This window comes from Abrus precatorius, unplaced genomic scaffold (assembly GCF_003935025.1).
Source record: "Abrus precatorius isolate BTA unplaced genomic scaffold, Abrus_2018 Scaffold10, whole genome shotgun sequence".
Classification (NCBI taxonomy): domain Eukaryota; kingdom Viridiplantae; phylum Streptophyta; class Magnoliopsida; order Fabales; family Fabaceae; genus Abrus; species Abrus precatorius.
Genome location: NW_020874292.1, coordinates 23,897,953 through 23,913,961, shown reverse-complemented (window position 1 = coordinate 23,913,961; position 16,009 = coordinate 23,897,953). Strand labels below are relative to the sequence as shown.

The 16,009-nt window shown below is 32.8% G+C and overlaps 1 protein-coding gene across 12 annotated transcripts; it reads left to right on the top strand.

The window, feature by feature from the left end:
* Positions 1-957: 957 nt before the first annotated feature.
* Positions 958-15,796, top strand: LOC113863030 (glycogen phosphorylase 1-like). Of its 12 annotated transcripts, none has more exons than XM_027496425.1 (22): positions 958-1,766; positions 3,432-3,546; positions 4,443-4,543; positions 4,672-4,763; positions 5,370-5,505; positions 5,640-5,708; positions 5,870-5,971; positions 6,242-6,340; positions 7,356-7,466; positions 8,141-8,347; positions 8,730-8,801; positions 10,681-10,776; positions 10,871-10,927; positions 11,942-12,088; positions 12,191-12,250; positions 12,340-12,444; positions 12,801-12,962; positions 13,343-13,416; positions 14,313-14,436; positions 14,802-14,893; positions 15,102-15,222; positions 15,326-15,751. In XM_027496425.1, exons 1-22 carry the CDS (start codon positions 1,113-1,115, stop codon positions 15,476-15,478), a joined length of 2,949 nt encoding a protein of 982 aa, XP_027352226.1. In that variant the 5' UTR covers positions 958-1,112; the 3' UTR covers positions 15,479-15,751. The 12 variants fall into 12 exon arrangements, 10 of the variants coding, with proteins under 10 accessions (XP_027352226.1, XP_027352218.1, XP_027352235.1 ...); XM_027496417.1 differs by having other exon boundaries at positions 8,727-8,801; XM_027496434.1 differs by having other exon boundaries at positions 8,694-8,801; positions 15,315-15,751.
* Positions 15,797-16,009: the final 213 nt, after the last annotated feature.

The following is a 16,009-nucleotide window of genomic DNA, read 5'->3' as shown; positions in this document are numbered from 1 at the left end:
AAGTGGACAAATGAATAAGTAATACTATAACTCAGATGTATGTATTTTTTTTTTGCTTGTTTTCTTTATACATGGTGATCCTTTTTATAGTCACAATTTGTGCATACAGATAAACTTCACATTTATTAAGTAAATACAAGATGAAAGTGCTTTGATCATGTAAGCACGATGTTGTTTTATGTTTTACTAACTCGTTATTATGCAAGTAAAAATACATTCCTCCTTGAGTGGCTGAACATCCATTCTACTTCATATTATTAGAGTTGATGTTTTAATTTTTGCATAAGGCTATGCATTCTTATCCTAGTCTAGAATTATGTACTATTTGACGAACACTTTCTATTATGTCTTACTTTTCTTTCTTGATGGATCTGCACTACTGCTTACAACATTTTAGTTTCTATCGCCTCAATTATATATTCACTTGAGGTACGTGCATTTTGTCTATTTTATTTAGATTTTTTTTATGCTTTTATCTTATAATAAAGTTATAACAATTGTCAATGGATTGAACTGGGTGTTAGTTTTAATTTAGATAATTCTTCGGTTATTATTCTAAAAATAAATAAATATATATATATATATATATATATTAACTTTTTTAAAATTTTAACTAAAATATTTTTTCTTAAGGATCAAGAAATATGTACTTACATTTTACATCTTAAACATATCTTGTTATTGTAATTATATTTTTTTTCTAAACACAGCCTTAACATTTAACACATAATATTTTCCTTAGTTATATCATTGTTTAACAGCTACAACAAATAAAAAATAATAATACTAAATTTTTAAAAAACCAAAAATAAAATATTTTATAAGATAATATGCCTTATAAATTAATTAACAAAAGCCCAACAAATCAGTTAATTATTATTTTTTAAAGGAAGTTTAGGTTTGCACACCTTCACGTGTATGCAGTAACATAAGGCACACGCTTCTTGCTTCCTCTGATCGGAAAGGTATTTACCTTTCTAAAGTAGCTAGTTGAAAGTGGAATAGCACGCTTGCCGCTATTATCTATCTTTCTCACTCGTTTTCATCTCACTCATACCACACACACACATGACTCTGCTAAGCTAAACCCTTCCTAAAATTTTCCCTCGAAAATGCAAACCATTTCCTTTCCTCTCTTCACTCCTTCATTCTCAGTCGCATCTTCAATTCCATTCCCCTCTCTCACTCTCACACGCTTCTCCACGTTTTCTTTCCCCTCCGCCACCTTTCGCCGGAACAACCGGTTGCAAGCTTCTACCAGCGAGTCAACACCTTCCACGTCAACCATCGCCGTCAACAATTCCGATTCCGGCGATTCCACCGCTTTCGTTATCCGAGCTCGCAACCGGATCGGCCTCCTTCAGGTCATCACCAGGGTTTTCAAGGTCCTCGGCCTCAGCATAGACCGCGCCACAGTCGAATTCGAGGGCGATTTCTTCGTCAAGAAGTTCTTCGTCACCAATTCCCATGGCAACAAAATCGAGGACTCCGAGAGCTTGGAGAGGATCAAGCGAGCGTTGGCCGAGGCTATCAGCGGCGGCGATGACGGGACGGTTTCAGTGGCGGCGAATCGAGGGATTATGGTGAGGAGGCCTGGATTGGTGGAAGGGCTTGGGGAGCGTAGGGCAAAAGCAGAGAGAATGTTTAGCTTAATGGACGGGTTTCTGAAAAACGACCCTCTCAGTCTTCAAAAGGATATACTTCATCATGTTGAGTACACGGTGGCCAGATCGCGGTTCAGTTTTGACGATTTTGAAGCCTATCAGGTACGTGCCTTTCCACTTCGAATTGCTTTCTGTTTGCTATGTTCTGTGTTAGTTTTTCCATCTACGAAGGTATTTATGGGAGATAACATTTATTATATAAACAGTTCTTTAATGTGTATGTGACACATAATAAAAACTGATATATAGTATTTTCAATAAATATTTTTTATTCAAAATAAGAGAATCTAACGAATTAATGATATTAAATGTCATAATTTTTAATAAAAAAATATTATTATTATTATTATGTATATTTAGATACATATTAAAAAAATAGTTTTATTAACTTTGGTCTTTATAGTAAAATTTAAGCCATTAATAATATTAAGATTTTTTTGAAAATATAAAAACACACTAAATATTTTTATTTTTAATAAAATATTACTATTATTAATTATTTAAGCTTAAGAGTTAAAATTAAAAAAATGTTCTATGAAAAATACAAAGATCGCTTAATTCTTGCTTTTTCAAGTAATTTGAAGTACTAAATTTGGTCCTATTTTTAAGAAATAAATATTTAATTGATCAAGACATATTATAAATTTATATTCTAGTTTATAAATGCTAATATTAAATAATCAAATTAGTATTTCATATATATTAAACAAATGAATATATTTATTTTGTAATGAATAAATGTTTCATTAACACAAATTTTATGATAAGTAAGAGTGTAAAAGGTATTAATGTATTTGAAAATGAGTCATTATTTTTTATAATTAAGAAAAAAAATATTAATAGCTATTTCTTTTGAATAGGATTGGAGGTAGTATTTAACATTCATCCATTCAAATTGATTGGCTTATAAAGTTGGAAAACTATAAGTATCGTAATTAGTAGAATAGTTTTACATTACTTAGTTATCCTTATTATTTGTTATTCTTATTTGCTAAAAAAATGATGCACACACTATTCAAAAACCTTTACATTCATTATTTATTGGAGGCAAAATTGGAATAATTTTTTTTTAAGGTTTCATTGAAATCTTAAAAGGTCACTTAATATGGTTTTTTTTTTTTTTTTTTTGCTAAAACGACACGTAATTTGAAATGGAAGAAGTAAGATAAATTAGAAGATGATCTTTTACTAGAGCTCTTAGGATTTTTCATTGAATCCTTTTCTTAATTAAAAAAAAATGTTAATAACCAACGTAATACATTATTTTAAACACATACTTTTTTTATTATTAGTTAAAATTTATTAAAAAATTAATACTGTGTAAGTTTCATAATTTAATAAATCTTATATGTACTTCTGTAACTTTTAATAAATTTTAACTTATAGCAATCGTTAGAGATAGCGTGTTCTAAGTATTTTTTTTTTGAAGAATGCGGAAGGGTGAGAAGGTGGCAAGGTAATTTTGATGATAGATGTGTTATAGGAGTTTGTCGTATGGACAGTGAACAATTGAAGCCTTGAAGGAACAAACGGCATAATTTAATTCATGCTTGCATTTTTTGAAACGAACTTTGTTGTAGAAGGAATTCAGTCCTCAGACACGGAAAGTTATAGATTATTCCATTTAATTTGATCTGTTTGACATCCTGAAATTTCAGCCCATGTTATAAAGGGCATCAAATAATATATTAAAGTGTTTTGGCCTATTGCTGGTCATATTTTTAATGGGTATCATCAGAAAATTGATTTTGTGCAACGATGTTGTAGGCTTTGTCACACAGTGTAAGAGATCGGTTGATTGAACGCTGGCATGATACTCATATTTACTTCAAGAGGACAAAATCTAAGTGCCTTTACTTCCTCTCGCTTGAGTTTCTTATGGGTACTTAAAGTGATGCGCTAAAACTTGTTTGGCATGTTTACCTTTATTTCATATTTGTTTCTTTCTCCAAGTTGATTTATAATTTTTTTGTTATAATTGCTTGCAAGTTCCAAATATAAATTTCATTATTTAAGCACACGATAAAAATGTATTGAACTTTATGATGGATGGTATTTCCTATTTAGGATTTGATTTGTATATTTTCTGATTTATTTTCCTAGTTTTCTCAAATGAAGCTTCACATATATTTTTAACAATAATGGTTAGTGTGGTAGCAAGCTAGCCACTTAAGCAACTGGATCAAATTTCAAATTTTGATGCGAGAAAAGATAGGATAAATGATAATTGTATATACAAGAATATTAGAGTAGCACCTACAATAAAAAATAATCAGAAATCTTTTAAGGTGATTTGGTCTTGTGCAAAAAAAGTTACTGAAAACACTAGTGAACAAAATTGAATAACATGACTTTTATTTTAATAAAAATGGGTAAAGAGAGTCTCAGAAGAACTATATAAGAAATTATTAAAAGAGAACCGGTAATAAATAATATTTTAAAAAATTTGGTTTTCAATAAAGTTTAATAATGTGGCATGATTTATGTAGTCGACCTCACTTAATAAGATGAAACTTGATTATTATTGTATGTTGTAGTGTGATATAAGTATCTATATATTTTACGATTCTGGTGGTTAATGAAGGAAACAAAAGCAGTTCAAAAATTCTTTTAAGATTTGTATCATAGGAAAGTCTATCAATTAATAAATTGATGCTGAACTGTTTCTTTCATCTGATGAATGGTAAATCAATTGTTGTGCTTGTGAAAATATACAACTGTTGTTGCTCTGAACTTCTTGTATCCAATTATTAAGAACACCTGTCTTTTGGATATCAGGTCGTTCCTTGTCAAATAGTGTCATCAATCTTGGCATCCAGGATCAGTATGCAGAGGCCCTAAGCCAGCTTGGTTTTGAGTTTGAAGTTTTGGCAGAGCAGGTGTGTTATTAGTTTTTAATTAATTATTTTCTGTTCTCCACTCTACTGTTGCAGATTTATTATCTCGGAGTGAGCAATCAGTGTGGTTATGTTTATCATTAATATACGTGTATGCTGTCCTTGACAAGGAAGGAGATGCAGCCTTAGGGAATGGTGGTCTTGCTCGTCTTTCAGCATGCCAAATGGATTCTTTAGCAACTTTGGAATATCCTGCATGGGGGTAGGTGTGGCTTTCTGATTTGTTGTAAAATTTGGCTTATAAGTTTGGAACAAAATTTGCCATTCTGTTTTCATTTTATTTTATGTATATTCTAAACATAGATATAGGCTTTGAATTATGACGTTTAAGCTTGGGCATCTAATGCTTAGTTTTTTGGCCACATTTTCCTGTTATGATGCCCCAAAGCTTTTCCAAATCTCCACAGTGTTTGCATAGTGTGTATGTATGAAGTAATTAGTATTTATCAAATAAGAATAAAGTAGCTTAGTTTATAAATTGTAGTTCACCTTCTGAGAGTGTCTTATCCTAGGAATTGCGTGAATTTGGGAGTTCTTCTGTTTTTTTGTCCACAATACTTTTCACCACTTTCTGTAATAATTATGCCACTGAAACCTTGAGCATCATAGAGGATTGCATCCTATTGAAAAGTTGATTTTGAAGTGTTATTCTTGTGGTTATTTTAAGTACCAACCTACTTGATGACTCTGGAACAAGCAAACAGAAGTACACTTATTTTGCTTTTTACTGTATACAAAACAAATATGCCTCTAATCTGAAGATTGGGTGCTGTTAGCTTAGTTTGTGGAATTGATCTTTATTTTGCAGTTATGGATTGCGTTACGAATATGGATTATTTCGTCAGGTCATAGTGGATGGCTTTCAACATGAGCAACCTGATTATTGGCTGAACTTTGGAAACCCTTGGGAGATAGAGCGGATTCATGTGACATATGAAGTGAAGGTTTGCCCAGCTTCCCTCTGTTATGCCTTTTGTTTAATTTTATTGTTTTCTGTTGATATTATTAGCCTTTCTTTCACTTTCTCACCTGAAAACTACTAACTGATTGCATCTCTATGTTATACTGGATGGATTAGTTCTATGGGACTGTTGAAGAGGTAGATATGAATGGAGAAAAACATAAAGTTTGGACCCCTGGAGAGACGGTAAGAGTAATATTTTTAATCTGGTTAGGAATGATACTATTTTCGAGAACATCTTTTCAAATAATTTTAGATTTATGCCTACTGCTCTCTGTGATTCGTTTCTTTTTGACTTGTGGAACATTCATAATGTTGATGGGGAACTGGTTTTTCCTGAATTGCAGGTAGAAGCTGTGGCTTATGATAACCCAATACCTGGTTATGGGACAAGAAATACCATCAACCTGCGGCTGTGGGCTGCTAAACCTAGTAATCAATTTGATTTGGTAAATCTTTTCTTAAGAATAAACATCTACTCCAACTATGAGACTAGGTTATTGGCATGATGGTATCATAATATAAGTATAATGTTAGTAAATAAAAATATAACTGCAGTTATGCAGATTTTACATTAAATTATTCAATTTAGGTCATTATCCCTATATATACCTTTCCTCCGATTGAACTTAGCTTAGAATCAGGTGAAAGGTGGTCTGCTGCAGTCCATTATTTTAAGTTTAGTTTGACATATCCCTTTTTCCTATTGTTTTTTGTAGGAGGCCTATAACACTGGAGACTACATTAATTCTGTTGTCAACAGACAAAGAGCTGAAACTATTAGTAATGTTTTGTACCCTGATGACCGTTCTCATCAGGTATGCCTTTATTTATTTATTTTTGAAATAATGATTTAGGCTCAGTTTGAATAAAATTTTCAATTAGTACTAATAGAAGAAATTGGGAGGTAAATAAATCTAACTTTTTCAAAATGTTAAAATTAGGTTATACACAACTTTTAAAGAAGTTAAATAGAAGAACTTCTAAAAGAGGCCAGGCGCATAAGTTGTTTTTAACTTACAAAAAAGATTTGATTCTTTTACTTATTTATTTTCTTCTTCTAAAAGTACTTATTGATAAGTTTATCCAAATTGGATCATAGTTGTTGCTATTATCCATTGAACTTGTATTGTTTATCTTCTTAGCTTGTCTCTATTGTTGAGCACGAGAGCTGGTAGCACCATATGTTTTGTTGTGGGTTGATGGTTGGGAGAACAAGAGACTTCCATGTTTCTTTTATTTAAGATTACCTACTATAGTTTCTAGCCTCCTCATTGTATTAGATAATATATGTATAAAGCTTTGCTCTGTAATTAGTAGAATCTTCTGTAGAAGATTAGTGTTATATTGACCGTCCAGTGTCTTATGCAGTTGTCTTTTAAATGAACTTATCTATTGGAAATTCTCAGTCTGTCTGGGGCTCAACATAGTTGTTTATAGAATTGATTATCTGCCCAAATTATGGGTGAAGACTCAGTGAAAGAACTAGGTGCCAGTTGTTGAATGAACAAGGGTTTTTTTTTGTTATCTTCTGCTTTTGTTCCCAAAGTTTTCCTTCTTTAATGTGTAGTGTTGTCCATTACCATATTATGTTTCTCAAGCTTTCAATATTAAGATTCCATGTATTCTATTTTCGATTGAATTTAGTTTTCTCGCTCACAATATTGATTGTATCCTTTGGCATAATAGGTGGTAGAAACATTACATTAGGAAGTTTATATAGTCACTTTAATTTTCATGGATAGGATAAAATTTGGCTATATAATCATTTTCCCCCTTTCTGAAAGATATTTAATCCCTCTTGCCATACTACCACTTTGAGTGTGTTTTCAGGGGAAGGAGCTGAGATTGAAACAACAATATTTCTTTGTCTCAGCATCTTTACAAGACATCATCCGAAGGTTCAAAGAAGCACATAATAACTTTGATGAATTGCCAGATAAGGTTCCTTGTCAAATATTTTGTACTTTCACACTAGGTTGTTAATTTGTATAGTGATTACTGGTTGTTCTATTGCAAGACTATATTGTATCAATAATATGCATTTTATATTTTTTTAATTGTTCCTCTGTGATAGGGTGAGAAGGTTATAGAATTCTATTGACCATTCAAAATTCCTAATTATCCCCTGGCCATTTCTTGATGTCAGTGTTCCGTTTTTTAGTAGTGATTCTAGTATATTAGGAAAGCAGAAATAGGTTGTTGAGTTTTCAAGAAGAGAGAAAGAAAAACAGAAAGAACACAAGAAAAAAAATGCTTTGCTAGTGTATATTGAATTACAAAGAACACATGGATAAGATTATCCTTCCATGGGTTTCCCCTGTCTAAAATAGAGCTCATGCTCAGATTCTCAAATGATAACAACATTGAATGCCCGCTATTCTACCATCTCCTATTTAAATCTAACTCCCTACCTCTACATCTTCAACTGTCCAACTATTCTAACTAACTATCCTGACTAATCATTCTCCAGCCCTATTCCTATCTGTTGGTTCAATATATGTGAAAGTAGATGAGTTAAAATTTATTGTATGCATTAACTGATTGCTATTTGCTAGTGACATAATTGTGTTCTAACTTCTGTGTTGCAACTAAAGCATTTCCTTTCCTATAATTAGGTTGCTTTCCATCTAAACGACACTCATCCATCTCTTTCAATTGCTGAGCTTATGCGAATATTAGTTGATGAAGAACATATGGGCTGGAATAAAGCATGGGACATTGTATGCCAAGTTTTTTCTTTTACAACTCACAGTGTGGTAGTTGAAGGACTGGAGAAAATCCCTGTTGATCTGCTTGGCAGCCTTCTCCCTCGTCATTTACAAGTATGTTTATCAAGACATGCTTTCTGAGTTTCTGTATTTTATGTATCATTTTACCTTACATATGCATTTCACATGCAAATTGAATAGTGGAAAATGGATTTTTTTTTTATCTTTTTTTTTTTTACCCTCTATGTTTGGATAAAGCATGGGAACATTTGACTGCCTGACTTATATTTCTTGTCAGTTTTCCATGTTAAGCCATAAATTTTAGTAATTCAAAATGAAAATGTAGATGAATTTTAATTGTTTTTCTGTCTTTTGTTCTCATAAAAATTGTAATTTTTTTTTCTTAAATTTTTATTATAATGCAATTATATTTACAGAATATTTTAAATGCCCTTTTCAGATTTTATATGAAATAAATTTTAATTTTATGGAGGAGTTGAAGAAAAAGATTGGTTTAGATTACAACCGGCTATCCCGGATGTCAATTGTTGAAGAAGGTGTCGTGAAGGTATTCTGTAAACAACTTGTCAAAGCTTTATCTGGTAATTTTAATAGGCTACATTGTCTAATTGCATGTGCTTAAATATTTCTTTTATTAAGAATATTTTTAAGTTATGCAATTTGGCTATCAGATAGTATTATATATAGTCTTAAAACAAAAACTTGTTGAGTTGAGGCTCTGGCATCCAAAGAAAAAGTATGCGCTGAAAGTTTGACTGTTAGATAGTGTTGTGTATAAAGTCTTAAAACAAAGACTTGTTGAATTGAGGCTTTGGCGTCAGAAGATAAATGTATGCGCTAAAAGTTTGAGCTATTATGAGCTGGATAATTTACATCATAACAAACATCAGTTTACTGTGGATTTTCATGGATCAGTGGTGGCTTCACTACCACAGCAGCTCCCCTCTTAGTTCAGGCAAGTTTGAGCAATCTACTAAGGGTGCATTGGCATCATTCTTCCATTTGAAAGTTTGGCAAACAACTTGAGTATGTGGACTGATAGAATTTGAATAAAGGCCTTGTTTGGACAGCATCCCCTATCTAGCAACCTCTCAAAAAGTGTGGGGTACTAGATTTGCTTATGTTTCAGTTTTGGGTTACCTCCCTCTTGTCACATCACTTGCTTGAATTGTACTTGTCCCACATAATATGCATCTTGTATTAATTTAGGGTTTAGGGAAAGAAAAGTGATGATTTTGTCAGAGCTGAAACAAACATGCATTACTTCCCTCTCACCTTTATATCCTGCTAAAATACCTTCTTTATCTAGTTCTATCCCATCACAAACTATTGCACTTGGAGAATTTTGTACCTATCTTCACATGATGTCTTTTTGTCATTTCTCACTTACTGAACTTTTTGCCATACATTAAATGCACTCATCAACTCAGGCATTCTAAGTATCCTCAAACTTAGTGCATCCATTAATTTGGACACTACGTAAAACACTCTCACTCTAAATGCACCTGTCAACTTACACAATAATTAATGCCCTTTTCCTGTCTCAGTAAATGGATCCTTCTAAGCCTTCTTATTCTCTTATTCTGACCACTGGTTTCCTTCATCTCCTTACTTTAAGCTCACTGCTCTGCTCATTTTCATAAGTTACCAAATGGCTCACTCTCACATCTTACTTGGAGTAGATTGTTATGTCCCCTACATATTCAACTTTGATTGTGTTCACTTTCTGGAGGTATTTTTAGTTTGTTGCCTTTTTTACTTTGGCATTTTCTGTTCTTCCCCTCTTGTCACTCTGAAAGTTGGGCTCATTGGCTACAATGTCTAGTAACACAGCTTTAATCCTTTATTCAAATCACCCGTAAAAGTTGTAGGTAATTATTTATAAACTCCTGAATGCATATAATTTAGATTCAACTCAATAACCATTTATGCATTGAGTTAAAACGACAATATTGAGTTAAAACAGGTGGTTGGTTCAAGTGATACATGCTAAATTCTCCTTAAGCAAAATATTAACCTTCTATATGGAAAAAAAATCTCTTCTGAGAGTGTTAGCCCCTCCATGCTGAAAATAAAAAGGACTGCAGTACATAATGCTCCCTAATTTAGACAGACATACAAATGAAGGGCATCTTTAAGAAATATGTGAATTAGGGGAGGGATCTGCTGTAATTCACAATCATACAATACAACTTAGAAAATTCTTTTTCCCTATAAGCTATTGGATTAGCTAACTTCTGAGCTGAAAAACAGATGTCTGCTTCCATATTATTATGCACTGTGGGATAGTAATTCAAGCATATTGAGAAAATGTTTTCAAATTTGAAGATATTTGTAATTGTGGTGTTATTTAAGGAAGTGTTTGTTAAATGTATTGTATATTTATGTTAAAGATAGATTTTGGTGATTGTGCATTGGATTTGCAGAGCATACGAATGGCAAACTTGTCAATTGTTTGCTCCCATACTGTGAATGGTGTTTCAAAATTACATTTAGATACGCTGAAAACGAGAACATTTAAGGTATGAATGAGTCATGCCAAATCACTTCACTATCCTTATCACCTTTGCTGATTGAAAATTCATAAAGCAATAAATTTGTGGTTCTACTTTGCAGGACTTCTATGAGCTATGGCCTGAAAAATTTCAATACAAGACAAATGGTGTAACTCAGGTATGTAATCTAACTATTGTTTGCAAGGTAGCTAAAATTGGGATTTTACTCTAAATCATAAAGGGGAGTGAAAATTGTAAATCGAATTGTAGGATTTTGTAAAATTCATATGCTTATAAATTCATATTATGCGTATAAAATAACATAAATAAGGAAAAAAAACTTTAAATCAGTAAAAGCACTTAAATAAAGTAGCACTCACAAATCATAATCCAGATTTCATTAGAATGTCATGCATCAATATGAGTAAAAGTTTAGACAAGAACAGAAAAGTTGCAAGAACAGCAGGACTAGACTTGAACTCAGAGCAATAGCATACTGCTGGGTTTAGCTGCAGACTAGGCCGCACACACTGAGAAGACTGTTGAATTAACAATGACGTTAGGGTTCAAAGCTGCTAGAGGCAAATTAGGTTTGATTAAAAAGAGATATGAAAGAGGTATCGACTACATTGGGGTTCAGCAAATGAGACTTCTTGAGCAATTTTCAGAATTAAAGTGAAACCGTAAAATCCCATGATTTGAGGGATGTACAATTTAAATCAGGATTTTACAACAATTTTACTTAGCCAGGATTTTTACCCACATTTAAATTGGTAAGACGTCCAAAATCGTAGGATTTTATGATTCAAATTAGGATTTTAACTACTGTGGTTGTTGGACTTCCCTTCTATGTATGTATAGTTATGTGAAGTGGCTTAGGTGCCTTACTCTTGGATTGGGATGCGTCTGTTGGCAGAATTATCCTTCTATATATGAAATTTGTTACCACCTTGTAAGCACTAGTATTGGAAAACTTTTGTATCTTAATTACATCTTAAATAATGTTGTCCATTGACCATATATATAAGTTCAAGATGCTTCTTTCACAATTATTTAAACATATTTCACTTCAGAAATTTTTTTTTTTGTGGTACTTGAATATTGCACCTATTGTCGATTGACCATTAAAAGATGTGCAATTATGTGTGCACCATGCAACAACTAATGAGCCAAATGAATTGTTATTTGTCAGCGTCGGTGGATTGTGGTGAGCAATCCCAGTTTATGTGCTCTTATATCAAAATGGCTAGGAACTGAAGCTTGGATACGTGATGCTGACCTCTTGACTGGGTTGAGAGATCATGTTGACAATACTGATTTTCATCAAGAATGGAAAATGGTAACTTTTCAAACTTCATTTATGACAGTAGTGGAATTTCTTTAGATTAGGAGAAACTAGGTATGATCTACTCTGATATGGCTCGTCCTTTTGATATTGTAGGTTAAAAAGGTCAATAAAATGAGGCTTGCTGAGTACATTGAAGCAATGAGCGGTGTGAAGGTTGAAGTGAAAAACTTTACCTGAACTTTTCTTATCTTCTTCATTACTATCAAAGAAGTTACTTTTTCCTATATTTTTCTTAATGGCAGGTCAGTTTGGATGCAATGTTTGATGTTCAGGTGAAGCGTATACATGAATACAAAAGACAATTGCTTAATATATTTGGAATAATCCATAGATATGATTGCCTCAAGGTAAACGAGTGTTCCTTGGTACTAAAAGAACTTCTAAATAAATGCTAATTTTAAGTAGCAAAATAATTACTTTTCTCCTCTAAAATCAAAAGATATTGCTGTTCCTCTGGAAAGTAAAATCTTCTTTCCCTACTTATTGTGCTATTTCTTCTATCTATCTACTTGAGCAAGCAATTTTTTAGCTCAGAGTTCATTGAATATGCTCTGTTTGCTGTGCTTCTGTGTCGATCTGATATCCCCCTCCCTTATGGTTTAAATTCCTAACTACCTACATCCGTACTGATCATAACTTTCTACATGGGAGTTATACTGAAGCATCAACTATTATTTTGTATTCACTTCTTGCTTTCTTGCAGAATATGGACAAGAATGACAGGAGGAAAGTTGTACCCCGTGTTTGCGTAATTGGTGGGAAAGCAGCTCCTGGTTATGAAATTGCTAAGAAGATTATCAAACTTTGTCATGCCGTGGCAGAAAAAATCAATAATGACAATGACATAGGAGATCTTCTAAAATTGGTGAGTTTCAAGTTACAACTGTTCTTTTGTGTTTTCTGTCATCTTTGTTCTTTCTATTTGTTAGTGTTTGACTATTAGGGGATCTTCCAATTGAGAAGATCCATCAACCTGAGACAAAAAGAAAGAAAGGTCTATCTATTTTTTTTTAGTTATTCAGTTAAACCAGTGATTCGTTATTGGAGTAGATAGCAACAATCATCTCATATGGGAAAAGTCATCTTTTTCTCAACAATGTCTTTGTCATTTGATCCAATAACGTTCTATTAGATAGGAACAGATTTGATAAATATTGATGTTACAACACAGGATGGACCTGTTAAGTATACTGTATTTATTTTTTCATATCTCTTGTTTGATCCAGTCTCTTTGTTCTGTTATAGGTTTTTATCCCTGACTATAATGTCTCTGTTGCTGAATTGGTGATACCAGGGGCTGACCTTTCTCAACATTTAAGGTTTGTTAAGTTAATGCTCATCAATGTTACTGATCAGTAGCATATTAGTATTTTGCCTCATTTATCATCATGCTTATACTGATCAAGAAAGAGTAGACAGTTTCAAATAAAAGAGGTATGATAGAATGAGGTACGACCATGTAGTGGGGATAATATACAGCTGGAATAGATTTTGTTAAAAAGGCATCATGATAGAATTGAATTTAAGTTATTACATATAACTAGTATCCGAATCAACTTGAGCAAGAACCTGCATAGTCGATCCACTGTTTCAAGACACTACATGTTCTTCATATTCTCTATGATATTTAGTCTTCATAGGGTGCATTTGATGTATATTGAGGAACAGCACGAGAAGAACAACATAGGACAAGAAGTTGTTTCAGCACTATTTTCCCCCTTTCTGTTGTTTGATGGTCGATACACTGCACAAGCAGTTTTGAAAGTGGAGCGGGGGGTTGTGTTGGGTATGAGTCGGATATGATCCCAGTTAGGCTTGCTAGTTGTTTTCCATTGCTGTCGATGGATTTGGCCAAATTGATGGGTATTTTTGTGCTTTTGGCTGTTGTTGTACATGGTACGTGAAGTTTTCTCCTTATTTATTCAGTAACAAATATATAGATCGTGTCTTTTGTTTTATCATGTCTCATCACCATTTTTTAGATTAAACATGGATAAGTATTTTTCATTTCTAATGCTATCCAATCCTTCATCTTTTAGCAAATACATCCTTAAGATTTTTGTATGGGCTGTGTGCTTTACACCGTTATTCTTGCTCAATGCTTTGTAATTTATATTTTTCAGACCTCTTTCCTTTTCCTTTTATTTTTCAAATTTAGTTTTGAGAAGTGCAGTACGAGATTTGTTGCTTATTTACAGCAATAATTATCCTATAGCACTGCAGGACATGAAGCATCAGGAACAGGGAGCATGAAATTTTTAATGAATGGATGTTTACTTTTAGCTACAGCTGATGGATCTACAGTAGAAATAATTGAAGAAATAGGGTTGGATAACTTGGTGAGTGAAAACTCTCATAATATTTTCATGTTACTCAACACAAAATAAGCTCTTAAAAAAATTGAGAAGGGTTCTGAATTTAGGAATCGAGTTGCTTGGACATATTTCCTTAGTTTTTATGTGTAAGGCTTGCTTTCTGTAAATCTGGTTGGTGCTTTTAAATGCCTAATCAAGCATCCTCCTTTCTAGAAGGGACAGAATCATGTAATTGGCTTGACTAAACTCAGCCTCGGTTTCATGATTCCCTATATTGTAATATCTTCTTATAGTAATGGGGGCTTTATTTTATCATTCTTGAAAAGTTCTGTTCATCTTATCAATATTCACCTAACAGCTTCAGTTCAAAATATCTGCACTTGTTTCAGTTTCTCTTTGGTGCGAAAGTGCAAGAAGTTGCAGAACTCCGTGAAAAAGGATCTACTTTAAAAGTACCTCTACAATTTGCACGGGTGTTACGGTACAACAAAATCTTCCATCTTTAAAGAATAAGAGGATTATTAACAATTGCAGATAACATTTCTGATCACAATTCAATTGTTATTTTGATAACTATTAATATATTTTACAATGGCTAAAATAAAGTGTACTGAAAAAAGGAATGCTACTCTTAATCATCGCTTTTTTCTTTTTATGACTAACTGCTGTTAATCTGATAATACAATTAGGATGGTTCGAGATGGATATTTTGGCCATAAGGACTACTTCAAATCCTTATGTGACACGGTGGAAGTTGGTAATGATTTCTATCTCCTTGGCCCTGATTTTGGGAGTTACCTTGAGGCACAGGTACTTTGGTTCGTGTTTTATTGGTCTCCAAACCATTTGTATTACTATCAGTTCTTTATTTAATTTTAGTAAGTATTTAACCTTAATTTAAGTATGATAACAGGCTGCTGCCGATAAAGCATTTGTTGAACCAGAGAAGTGGATCAAGATGAGTATCCTTAGTGTTGCTGGCTCTGGGAGGTTTAGCAGTGACAGGACCATTCAAGAATATGCTGAGAGGACATGGAAAATTGATCCCTGCCGATGCCCTCTCTGATGACTGATCTCTAACGTTCCGCTAGACGAAATTGTGATTGAAGTTAAGGGAGATAACGAGGAATCTTAATACCTGCTCATTAGAATAATAAAATTTTGGCCGTGATCCATGACAGTTAGGTTCACTGTACTAACTAAAGTATACATGTGGTTCTTAGTCGTCCCATAACTTCGGGGGAAAATTAGTATGACGTGTATTAATTCACTTTTTGGTGACTATATCTTGACCCATTGGAAAGAAAGAATTGGGAAAATCCCGTCACTTTGCTCTTATTTTCGTACTTCATATATACACTAAATCACAACAAATATCCTATTTACAACAATTGTGAATAAATCCCAATCACATTCCTATCATTCTGCTAAAGACAACAATAAATCACCCATTTATTTATAGTAAGTGAATAGTTTACATTATTGAAATATATCTCTTTCTAATATAACTTAATACCTCTCGACTTAGTGTATGAAGATTATGAATGCGAAAAGATAAGAGTTACTTGTCCAACACTTTTATAAGAATATTCACAAA

What these genes read in the sequence shown, in the direction of transcription:
- LOC113863030 (XM_027496408.1), top strand. Translation starts at nt 1,113, where the DNA reads ATGCAAACCATTTCCTTTCCTCTCTTCACTCCTTCATTCTCAGTCGCA. An exon ending in TTGATGAATTGCCAGATAAG is followed by an intron (nt 7,467 to 8,140) that starts GTTCCTTGTCAA and finishes TCCTATAATTAG; the next exon opens with GTTGCTTTCCATCTAAACGA. An exon ending in GGAGTTACCTTGAGGCACAG is followed by an intron (nt 15,223 to 15,325) that starts GTACTTTGGTTC and finishes GTATGATAACAG; the next exon opens with GCTGCTGCCGATAAAGCATT.